Consider the following 12,291-nt stretch of genomic DNA (forward strand, 5'->3'; position numbering starts at 1 on the left):
AGCCTCAAGATGTGTGAGCATGCGTGAGTGCGCGCGCACACACACACACACACACACACACACACTTAGATGTACATATTCTCTGTGTAATAATGTGTGAGTGCACACACACACACTTAGATGTACATATTCTCTGTGTAATAATGTGTGAGTGCACACACACACACTTAGATGTACATATTCTCTGTGTAATAATGTGTGAGTGCACACACACACTTAGATGTACATATTCTCTGTATAATAATGTGTGAGTGCACACACACACACACACACTTAGATGTACATATTCTCTGTGTAATAATGTGTGAGTGCACACACACACACTTAGATGTACATATTCTCTGTATAATAATGTGTGAGTGCACACACACACACACTTAGATGTACATATTCTCTGTGTAATAATGTGTGAGTGCACACACACACACACTTAGATGTACATATTCTCTGTATAATAATGTGTGAGTGCACACATGCATTCGTGCACACACACACACACACTTAGATGTACATATTCTCTGTGTAATAATGTGTGAGTGCACACACACACACACTTAGGTATATATATTCTCTGTATAATTTTAGGTAAGTATAAAATATTATAATCCCCTTGATGTTATTTGTCCCTCCCCCACTGTTTCAAGCTTCCTCCCTACTCTCCAGTTGGAGTCCCCTCTGCCATTGTTACTCCATACCCTACTTCATCCCTGTATCCTGCTCTCTCCACCCTGCCACCCCAGCGTGTCGTGGTCCCTTTGTGCTTTTCAGGGTTTTGTCGTTACTCCAGCTAACGTACTCGCATCTGAAGACTTAGAATTAAGAACCACAGATGGGTTGTCTTTCTGGGTCTGGGTTACCTCATTTAATATAATCTTCTCTAGGTTCATCCATTTGCCTGCAGTTTTTCTTGATTCCATTTTTCTTTACAGCTCATTAGTATTCCGTTGTGTCTATGTGCCGTGTTATCCATTCATCTACTGAAGGACATTTAGGTTGTTTCCATTTCCTGACTGTTCTGAATAGGGTAGCAGTGAACGTAGCAATCATGACTAATGTATGGAGTACAATGTTGAGTCCTTTGGGCGTATGCCAAGGAGCGATATAGCCGGGCTGTATGGTAGACTCATCTTTAGCTTTTTGGTGATTCTCCATTCTGATTTCCAGAGGGACTGTATCAATTTGCACGCCCACTGCAGTGAGGTCCTTGTTCTCACGAGCATTTGTCGTCAGTTGTCTTGTTGATCTTGACCTTGCTGGCTTGGGGAGATGAAGTCACCAAAGTGTTTTAATTTGCTTTTCCCTGGTGGCTAAGGGTAGTGAACACTTGAGGTATTTCTTACCTCTTTTTGTTTCTTCTCCTGAGAACTCTGTTCAGAGCCATAGCTCATTTTCAATTGGACCATATTAACCGTCTGTCAGCCACCGAGCTGAAAGACCCTCTCCTGTTTTGTGGGTCTCTCCTTCACGTGTGGAGGCGAAGCTTCCCTCACTGGTAGCTATGTACTGTGTAGAGGCTCTTTGATTTATGAAGCCCTCATTGTCTTCTGTTGGCTTACTTCCTTGGCAGGTCGAGTCCTGCACAGAGTCCTTTCCTGGGCCTGTGTCCAGTAGGGAGCTGCATGTTGCCTTCCAGCAGTTCGCATGGTCCAGGGTTCAGATTGAGGCCTTTGATCCACTCGGGCCTGACTCCGTACGGGGTGCTGGAACTGGGTCTGGTTTCATGATCACGCGTGAACAGACAGCTGGATTCCCTGCACTGGCTGTAGAAGGTGCTGTCTTTCTCCATCACCGTATTGTTTTATTATAATGGCTCTGTCGTGTATCGTGAAGTCTGGACTAGCAATTCCCCCCCCCCCCCCCCCCCCCGCCGCCGTGCGCATTCTTTCTGTCCAGGATTGCTTTGGGTCTCAGGTCTTCTGGCTCCATATGAATTTTAGTTTTGTTTTTCTACTTCTATTTCTGTAAAGAATGCTGTGGGTGTTTTGACTGGGATTGCATTGAATCTGTAGGTTGATTTAGGTAGGATGGTCATTTTCACAATATTAATTCCACCAACCCACAAATGCAAGATGTCTTTCCATTTTCTGTGCCATTCTTAATCTCTTTCTTCGGATATTTTAAGTTTTTGTTGTGAAGGTCTTTTGCTTTCCTGGTTAGGTTTGTTCTGAGACATTTTGTTGTCTTGGATGTTCCTGGGAATGGGAATGTGTCTGTGGTCTCGTTTTCAGTGTGTAGTTTTGGTGTACAGAAAAACTACTGCGTTTTGTAAGTTGTTTTTGTACCCGCCACTGTGCTGAAATTATGTCTCGTTTTCTGGTGGAATTCTTGGGATCTCATGTATAATATTGTCTGCAGATAGAGACCGTTCGACTTCATTCCTGCTCGTGTCCCTCGAATTCTTTCCTTGCCCTGTCCCTCCAGCCAGCTTCTCGCATCCTATTGAAAAGGAGCAGGGATAGTTGAGGTTTGCTCCCTCTGGCCCTACTCTCTGGGGATTTTGTCACGAATGCACGTTAGGTCTTGTCAAAGGCTTTCTCTGCATCTGTTGAGATGATCATGTGATTTTTGTCTTTAAGTCCATTATGATTTATTACATTTATTGACTTACATATGTGCATCAACTCTGCATTTGTCAGATCAAGCCAGCTTGATTGTGGTAGATGGTACTGATATGTGCTGGTATTCTTTTTGCTGGAATTTTACTGAGGATTTTTGCATTTGTTTCCCATATGTGTGTGTGGGGGGGGGGTTGTGTGTGTGTATGGTGTGTGTGTGGTCTATGTGTGTGGTGCATGTGTGTATGGTATATGTGTGTGGTATGTGTGTGGTGCATGTGTGTATGGTATATGTGTGTGGTGTGTGTATGGTGTGTGTGTATGGTATCTGGTGTGTGTGTATGGTGTGTGTGATGTGTGTGTATTGTGTATGTGTGGTGTGTGTGTATGATGTGTGTGTGGTGTGTGTGTATAGTGTCTGTGGTGTGTGTGTGTATGGTGTGTGTGTGTGGTATGTGTGTGGCGTTTGGTGTGTGTGTGGTGTATGTGTGTGGTGTGTGTGTGTTTGGTGTATGTGTATATGGTGTGTGTGGGGGGGGTGTTATTCCATTGTGCCCATATCTGTTAAAGCTGCTTTATGTGTATATTCTTCCCCAACCATTTCTTGCTTGTGTCTGTTGATTTTGTTTTCAATAGTATAATCAAGAAGGAAGATTTTTATAACATAGTTGCTATCAGAACCAGAAAATGCACAGAAGACCAAGAGGGGTACTGTGTTACTGGGGTGGCATGTGGTGTGAGACTATTTATACAGGCGAAAAGTAGTTCTTGTATTTTCTTTGTGATTATGAAATTATTTTTGTACTGATGCTGTTTCCAAAATTGGAAAATATTGGCTAATCAAGTGTTTAATGAAAACGGTTACAAGGGTATGCCTAACCATTCTTCTCTTACACATGCGTGCACACACAGAGAGAGACAGAGATAGAGATGGACAGACAGACACACCGACAGACACACACACAGCTCATGCGTGCATGCATCCGTGCCCTGATAGGACCGCGGACTTGCAGAGCTGGAGGCGAGGGGCTGCTTCTTGCTCAGGTGCTGGGCATCCTCTCTGACACGCTCAGGGCCCTGCCGATTCGTCAGCTCACTGAAACAGACAAATCGGCATGATTCTGGGGGTGAAGAGGAGACCTGCTAGCTATCAGGAGGAGAGTTTGCTAAGCAGGGAGTAAAGAGGAAGTTCTGGGAAGGATCACCCCTGTCCACGTGTACCAGCCAGAGGAGCCTGCGTCCAGCCAGCCACTGCTGGGGTGTGGAGTGAGTTATGGAGGGGAGGGAAGGAGAAGGAGGCCAGCCGTGGGAAAGTCAGTGCTATTGGTATTTCAGTTGGGACAGAGGGACCCTGTAAAAACGGCTGCTGATGAGACACCTGCCTTCTGCACGGGCAGTGAAACTACTGCCAGGGATGTGACCACGTGATTAGAGAGGAGCAAGGACAGGGCACATGTGACTAAGCCAAATATTGAAGGGAAAGTTTCAGGTTGAGTTTCTGAGCCTTGGGCTGCCACCGTTAGGACCAAACTTGCTTCCCTGGCTGGAGCCATAGAGAACACCGAGAGTGTTCAGGGAGAGACTAGAACTAGAAGGGAGGAAATGGGAGGAGACCCGGGAGGGGAGGGCGGTGTGAGGAGTCAGCGAGAATCCCTCAAGGAAAAGAGTTTAAGACAAAAGGGGAAGAGGTTTGAGGAATAGAGAGTAGGAGTGGTAAGAGGTGTCTGTGCTGTGGCTGAATGGCCAGCCAGAGTCTTACGTGACTTCGCAGTTGACCAGGAAAGATTCCATTGCTGACTACAGTCCCTTTCGTCAGATCCTAGGCCACTCGTGGGAATTGAACTCACACTTGGTCGTTGCTCAACTACTTACCAGCGGTTTGAAGTGAGGACGGGAGTCACACCCTTGACCGTTGTTTGGCCATGAGGGTGTTTGAAGACCAATATGCGTCTCTCACCCTGAAATGAGGCTAAGTGTCTCTTCAGAAGTCTTCCTGCCAGTGTTGGAAATCCATTCTCATAGTGGTTTTTCTTTGTTTGTTTGCATAGCTTGGCGCCCGTGTTTGCTCTCTTTGTACCATTTTACTGCTCCATCCCAAGAGTCCAAGTGGCACAGATTCTGGGCCCGTTGTCCATCACAAACAAGACACTGATCTATATATTGGGACTGCAGGTACAGTATACATTGTATGTTCACATCTCTCTAACCGGATCTGGGTGGCTTTGGGTTTTGGTTTTATTTTGCTCTCTCCTCTTTTGTCTTTTTCTCCTTAAACAATGTTTCCATAAGTCTTGATGATCTCTATCATGCTCAGAGGAAGTGTTACGGAGCGAGGGCATCAGGGTGAAGATGGTGCTAGAATACTTTCATAGCCTCTAGAGATCTGATAAAAGCTTTCACTGTAACTTGTATCAGTGGAAAATACTTTCATTTAATCAATGTAGTTGTATGTAATTACATTTAAGAATCATAGTTTGAAGTGGAACAAAATGAGAATAGTGGAAAATGGAAAATCCATGTCAGAGTTGGTCTATCCTGTGCTGTGCCGCACACGAAGCTATGACAAGGACCCCAGCGTGCTCTGCTGTCCGAGCTGCAGAGTTTGCAGGAAGCATGATCAAGCTGAGTATCTAAGACTCAGAGACAGAAGCAGGCTCAAGGCCAGAACCCACTCTGGCTACAGAATAAGTAAAGCCTGTCTCAACAGGAGAGACTGGAGAGATGACTCAGTTAAGGACCCAGGGTCAGTTCCCAGCATTTCCCGACACCCTCTTCAGGCAGCCCATAACTGCTTGTAACTCCAGCTCCAGGAGATCCAACGTCGGCTTCTGGCCTCACCCGTAGACACACACACACACACACAAACACACATGAAATGAAAAAGAATACAAATCACTTCTTAAAGTGAGAAGACACCTTAGAGAAACCGCAGTGGTAAAATGCTTGCCCAGCAAGTCCAGCGCCCCAGGTCAAGGTCCAGCATGCGCTCTCCTACGGAGAGAAGGCGGAAATGGCATCTCCCACTTTGGTGCATACATGGTGGCAAAGTTGTGCTTTACCATGGCCTTGCTGTGAAGCCACCGGAGCCTTCGTCTGACTTGAAAAGCAAACTTTGAAGGTTGGCTGCCCTGGCACCCAGTGTGCAGCCTCTGCCCACAGCCTCATGTGCTAGAAGGCGTGGCGCTCTTTAGGTTTCTGTCTGTATTCTCTGGCATTTTCTTTACCTTTCATCTCGCAGCTTCCTGTGGCACCCTGTGCAGCTTGGCCTTTCGATTACCCCGTTATCGCTCACTGTGCTCCTTATCCCGCACATCCCAGACCAAACACCGCGCCCCTCCCCCTCCCCTTGTCACCCTCAGCGTTTCCTCCAGCTTCTCCAGTCTGCTGTCCATTATCGGTGACTCATCTGGGGTGTTCTCACCATGGTATGTTCACCCCTCGCCATTCAGCCCTACACCACGACACGTGGGTCCCTTCTCACTCTGTCTGCCCTGGCTTTCTCTGTCCGTCTGATTCTCCCTTCTCTGATGCTAGGTAAAAGCACCAAGGACAGAAAGGACTTCGTTACTTTATTAGTTACGGGGTGGGTGAAAGTCATTAGGACCTCGGGGGTTTCAGCTTGGTGACTACAGCCTCTTAGCCCTGCCCGAGGGAAGAGATGTCAGTGCCACTACCTCTGGTAGTTTCCAAGTCAATATAGAGGAGCACTGACTTGTGAGGCAGGAGGTAGTGTCGTATGGAAGTGGAGGTGTCTCCAGAATGAAAGCACCACTTCCCTGCTTCTCCACTGTGAAGTCCAAATGTCTAAAGTTTTCATCCTCCTTCCCTCCATACACTCTGGGTTTTCTTGCATATTCCATGTGTGTGTTTATGTGTTATACTTGTTACTATAGGTGTGTGTGCATGTGTGTCGAAACGAAAAGCAGACTAAATGTGTTTCCTGATTCCTTGACACCTTTGTTTTTGGAGATGGAGATTCACTGGAATCCGTCAGTTCTGCTCCTCCACCCTCCGAACGCTGGGGTCGCACCCATGCATCGCTGTGCTGACTTACTGTGTGTTCTGGGATCTGAACTCAGGTCTTCATGACGGTGTTGCAGGCACTCTGCACTGAGCTGTCTCCCACAGCTCCAGCTCCTCTTCTGCATATTTCTCTGGCTTTCTCTCTCTCTACCACGGACACTTGAAACCAGGAATATTAGACAGATGGATAGACAGGCAAATAACTTTAACCATCCTGAGAGCCGGAGTGCCATCGATGGTGGCTTAGAGATGTAGTAAATGTTAGGTGTTCACTTCCCGGGGAATCCAGTCCAGAAGCTCATTCATGCCCTTTCTGAGTGCAAATAGAAGCCTGGTGCTAAGGCAAGGGATGTCAGAGACTAAAGAAATTGTTCTTTTCCTGACAAAACGTCAAGCTGCTTTACGTGTGTATGAGAGACTAGGGTGACAAACACAGAGCCATGGGGCAGAGCGCCCCAGTCACTGCTCCTGGTGTTGCCTGACCCAGAGCAAGTCCTCGGTGGCTGAGAAGAAGCCTGGAGAGCAGGGCCTGGCTCTAGAAAACGGTGGCTGGTTTGGGATTCCTCCTCTCCCAAGAGGAAATGCTTGCTTACATCGTTATCATCCTTGTTACGAGAGCTGGGTATACATCGGCCTAGCGTCATGTCAGCAAAGTCAGGTGGACAGTGGAGTCACTGGAGCAAAGGCTGAAGCCTCCTTTCCCTCCGTACATGTCTGTGTTCCATGTTCCATGTATGTCTGTGTTCCATGTTTCGTGTATGTCAGTGTTCCGTGTTTCGTGTATGTCTGTGTTCTGTGTTCCGTGCATGTCTGTGTCCTGTGTTCTGTGTATGTCTGTGTTCTGTGTTCTGTGCATGTCTGTGTCCTGTGTTCTGTGTTCCGTGCATGTCTGTGTTCTATGTTCCGTGCATGTCTGTGTTCTATGTTCCGTGCATGTCTGTGTTCTATGTTCCGTGCATGTCTGTGTTCTATGTTCTGTGTATGTCTGTGTTCTGTGTTCTGTGTATGTCTGTGTTCTGTGTTCCGTTTATGTCTGTGTTCTATGTTCTGTGTATGTCTGTGTCCTGTGTTCCTGTGTTGTGTGTGCAGAGCCCTGAAGCGTCTGTCTCGCGCAGTGGCAGCAGTGAATCTGAGCTGTACCACTTCAGTACTCTCTGTCTTTCTCCATGGCTCTGCAGCTCCCCACTGAACCTTCCAAAACTATGCCCGAGCCACAGGGCCTTTCATTCTTATGGGACACTTGGAGATGCCTTGTGATTTGTTGTTGTTTTGTTTGTTAGAACCTTGAGCACATCTCTCAGACAAATTTGGAAAACGAAAGAAGAAATTCTTTTCTAATTCTAATTGGAATTAATTAGAAAATACAATTCTAATGCCCTTCATACCTTTGCTTTGTTTTTACTAGCATACTCTTTTTTTCAATTTTAACAACTTTATTTTACTTTTTTTAAACAAAATAAGATATAATAAGATAAAACAAAACAAACTCACAGGGAAATTGAATGAAGCAAACCAACAGAAGGAAAGAGCCCTAAGAGAAGTCACACAAGCCAGAGACCCACTCCTTCACACATCAAGGAGTCCCATAACGTCTGAAGCTGTAGCCACGCACAGAGGATGGGGAAGTAGCTATGCCTACCTTGGGTGAAGTAGAATGAGCCTTTTCATTCTGGAAAAGGGTGCTCTTGGGCATGGACTTAGATGCTGGCAAGTTCTCCAACCTAAATGTACACAAAGCAGTAATGAGAAATTAAAATTAGGAAAGTCATATGAACAGCTCGTAAAGATCATTACCTAGCCCCAAGGATGGACAATGGCTAGTATTTCTACATCGTTAATGCTGATTATGTATGTATAGTTGTTTACTGTAAGTCGCTACGGCCCACTTGTAAGTAAGAATGTGCTTGAAATTCAGTTATTTTCCTTTGCTTGTCAGGGGCCAGGTTCAACACGTGTTATCAACTACAGAAAGCCTGGAGCCTTTGGCTTAACAGCCTATTTTCTTTTAAATAAACAGAATTGTTATTCCTTTGCCTTCCCATTGCTTCCCTAAATTATGACATGCATGGTTGATGTGCAGCGGCGCAGTGCGTGAGGCTGCGCATGCTGCGGCTGCTGTGGGATCTCATTTTTAGCTGCCTTCTCTTTTCTTTTGTAGCTTTTCGCCTCTGGCCCCTACGTCTGGATTGTAGCCATAAGTGGACTTGTAAGTGTGATTTTTTTTTTTAACCTCCTTCCCCTGATATCTCTCATCTTTTAAAAGGAAAAAAAATGTGGGGAAAAAGTCATGCTTAGATTGTAGGTCACACACACATGTCTCCAGCGTTCTTTTACCTGTGTCGGGGGTAGCTTGATGTTCCTTCGTGACTGAAATAGCAGTTACATGGAAGACCAACATCATTCAAAGGAGAACAGTTGGTCCCGAGTTTCAGAGTGACTTGAATAAAGAAGGTTTTCCATGGGGTTTTTGTCAGTGTTGTTTTAAATGGCATCAGTGGTCTAATTCATAGCAAAAAGAGACAAAGAATGGAGATGCCAGGCCCTCCTGAGCAGGACAGCTACTCCATTTCAGGGGAGCTTCTCCACTTCAGGGGAGCTTCTCGACTTCAGGAGAGCTTTTCCACTTCAGGAGAGCTTCTCCGCTTCAGGAGAGGTACTCCACTTCAGGAGAGCTTCTCCACTTCAGGACAGCTACTCCATTTCAGCAGAGCTTCTCCACTTGTGTAAGAGACATGGTTGTGGAGGGAAAAGATGAGGTGACTTGCCAAGTCAGGTGGGTCAGAGCGGGACAAAGATCACGGTGTTTGTGGCCAGATGGGGGAGAAGGGAGCATGCTGGAGGCTTTGGTGTCCTCATCTGGAGATTTCCCAGGTCCACAAGAATTCATTGCACTTTAGAAAACACTTTAAAAGAAATGTCGAGCATGCAGCTGAGATTGATGCCTCATGACCTGAATGTAAACTTGTGGAAATAAATTTGTAACAAGTGTACATAGAAAATAGTTTTCATCTCTTTCTTTTAAAAGTTAAGAAAATTACAGAATGGGTTTATAGAAATATGTGTCGTATCAAGGGGGGACAAATACTTCCCCACTGCAGACCCTGTCAGTCAGCCACACTGATCCTTGTTTTCTGAAGGAGTGACTAGGACTTTGGGACACCCTGAGGGCTTGTGACACTTTCTCCAGACTCTCTGAACTCTGATAGGTCACTTCTGACAGTATGCAGTCATTCACTTCCCTCATCTTGTGCTCCCAGCCAAGGTTCTGAGGATCATTCACCCAGGACCCCATAGTGAGGCTTCCAGGGGACAACTGGTTCTCATTTCCCTTCCCCTTCCCCCAACCCCTCTCTCCTCTCTCCCTGTCCTTTCTCTTCTCTCTCTTCCTCTTCTCTCCCTTCTCTCTCTCCTCTCTCCCTCTTCTCTCTCCTCTTTGTTCTCTCCTCTCCCATCCCCTCCCTTCCCCTCCCCACTCCTCTTTTCCCCTTCCCTCCCCTCTCCTCTTCTGTTCCCCTCTATCTTTTCTCCTCTTCCATCTCCTCCTGTCCCCTCTCCTCCCCTCCTCTCCCCTTCCCTTCCCTCCTCTCCTCTCTCTGTCCCCCTCTGTCTTCTCTTCTTTCTCCCCCTCCACTCCTTTCTCCTCCCCTCCTCTCCTCTCCTCCCCCCCTCTCTTTCCTCCCCACTTCCCCCTTGTGCCTGGGTTTATTCTGCCCCCCCCCACACACACACACACTCACCTTGAGCTCACAGCTGTCCTGTCCTGCTAGGATCACAGTTGAGAGCCATCTGGTGTTCTTGAGACCTGTGGTGGTTTAGGGTCATTCTGGGGTCAGTTTTGCCATGAGAGCTGCAGGTAGGAGCAGTGGCATCAGAGTTTTGCCGGCAGTGGTGATCTCCAGCCTCATTTTCGGATGTTCTAAAGCATGCAGGAACATGGGAACCACCTTTGTCACCGTGCGGGTTTCTGCAGGCTCATTACCAGCTGTAACGTGTCTTTCTTAATAACACACTGTGATACGTTTGTTTTAAGTGTCCTATTTTCTTTCTTTTGCTATTCTGTTTTTAGACTTCTGGTGGTAAATTCAGTGCTTACTGTCACCTCAGAAAGTTTCATTCTGTGACAGTCGGGTTCTAGAACTGGGGGATGCATTTCTCAACTGTTAGTCTTTCTAGAGTCTTCTAGAGTGTTGAGGTGGAAGCCGTGTCTCTTCCAGTCTGCGTCCGAACAGCCAGTAAGCGAGTTAACCTTTGAAAGGACTCAAGGGTCCTAATAATTTCCAAAGAAAGATCCTTTTTTTTCCCCAGAGGAGTAAATAGGTCCCTGGTGTGTCTTACATAGAATTCCAGGATGACTTGGCATTTCAAGGAATCTGTTATCATTAACCATTCATGAATCAATTGAATTTTCTTTTACAGTAATTATCCCAAATGATAAAAAATCTGCTAAATCTTTATATTAATCTCTTATTTTTCCAGCATATAGATAAGACCTTGTTTGTTTCTGATGACTGCTCATGAGCTGAGCGTGTAAGGTGCCCCCAGCACTGATGTGTTGGTTAAAATAAAATGATTGGTAGCAGTACTAATCGAGTGAGTGTTCTTTCCTGCAGTGCCCTGCGTGCTGGCGCTTGTTACCGAGTGCTGCTTCGCTCTGACACTCTCTTCATGAGGCCGTAGGTCATATATCACAGGCTGGGAGGATGAGGGGGTTTGGTTTATAAGCAGAGCATGGTGCTGCACCCCTATAATCACAGCATTCAAGAGGCAGAAGCAGGAAGATTGTGAGTTCAAAGCCAGCCTAGGCTGCAGAGGAAGCTCCTGTCTCTAACAAGCAAAACCAGAACAATAGCCTTCTTTGTGAATGGCTCCCTTGCTGACCAGTGAGCTGAGAGTCACAAAGCCACAGTCCATCCAGAGGCCTCTTGCTCAATGTGACTTCTCTTTTTCCCTTTAGATGACTTAACTTCCTTTTTCTTTCTTCCTTTTGGTTTTAATGCTAACTAAAATACCTAAACATTAAAAATCATGCCACAAGAAAGAATTGTACAGACGGCATTCCTTATTGCAAACAGTATTACAAAACCTCTCTGTGGGGCCACCAAATGACCTGGTGGGCACTTGCTGCCCAGCCTAACGATTCAGTGACCCCCACTGTGGAAAGAGAGAGCAGACTCTTTGAAGTTGGTCATTGAGCAACACACACATGTGTACATGCATGCGTGCATGCACAAATAAATGTCATGAAAGTTATTACCTGTATGAGCATATATATATTTAAACTTTCAGTATTGGAAGCCATTATGTATAAAAAGACTGTGTTTGTGAAATAATTTTACTTAACTCTGGCAGTTAATATGTGGTTTGTTTTATTTGGGGGCAAGTGGGCTGGACTGGGGATGTACCTCAATGGTAGGATGCTTGCCTAGTATGCATAAGATTCTGTGTTTAGTCCCTAGCGCCAGGGACATTGTGTAAAACAGAGGTTCTCAACCTGTTAGGGGTTACATATCAGATATCCTGCATATCAAATATTTACATTACAGTTCATAACAGTAGCAAAATTACAGTTGTGAAGTATTGACAAAATAATTTTATGTTTTGGGGTCACCACAACATGGGGAAATTTTATTAAAGGGTTGCAGCATTAGGAAGGCTGAGAACCACTGGTATAATACATAAGTTATTTGTTATTTGCTGTCTTCGAAACTAAAAG

General features: G+C 45.8%; 1 protein-coding gene across 1 annotated transcript in view; it reads left to right on the forward strand.

The window, feature by feature from the left end:
• Ubac2 (UBA domain containing 2) overlaps window positions 1-12,291 on the forward strand; it is a 158,651-nt gene that overhangs the window by 97,571 nt on the left and 48,789 nt on the right. Inside the window, exons 5-6 of the mRNA XM_041669088.1 lie at window positions 4,604-4,727; window positions 8,737-8,784. Of these exons, the coding sequence (XP_041525022.1) occupies window positions 4,604-4,727; window positions 8,737-8,784 (172 nt within the window). The remainder of the gene's footprint in view (window positions 1-4,603; window positions 4,728-8,736; window positions 8,785-12,291) is intronic.

The sequence above is a fragment of the Microtus oregoni genome, unplaced genomic scaffold, assembly GCF_018167655.1.
Source record: "Microtus oregoni isolate MIOR12 unplaced genomic scaffold, Mior012 000001F_ref0000356, whole genome shotgun sequence".
In the NCBI taxonomy this organism is placed as follows: domain Eukaryota; kingdom Metazoa; phylum Chordata; class Mammalia; order Rodentia; family Cricetidae; genus Microtus; species Microtus oregoni.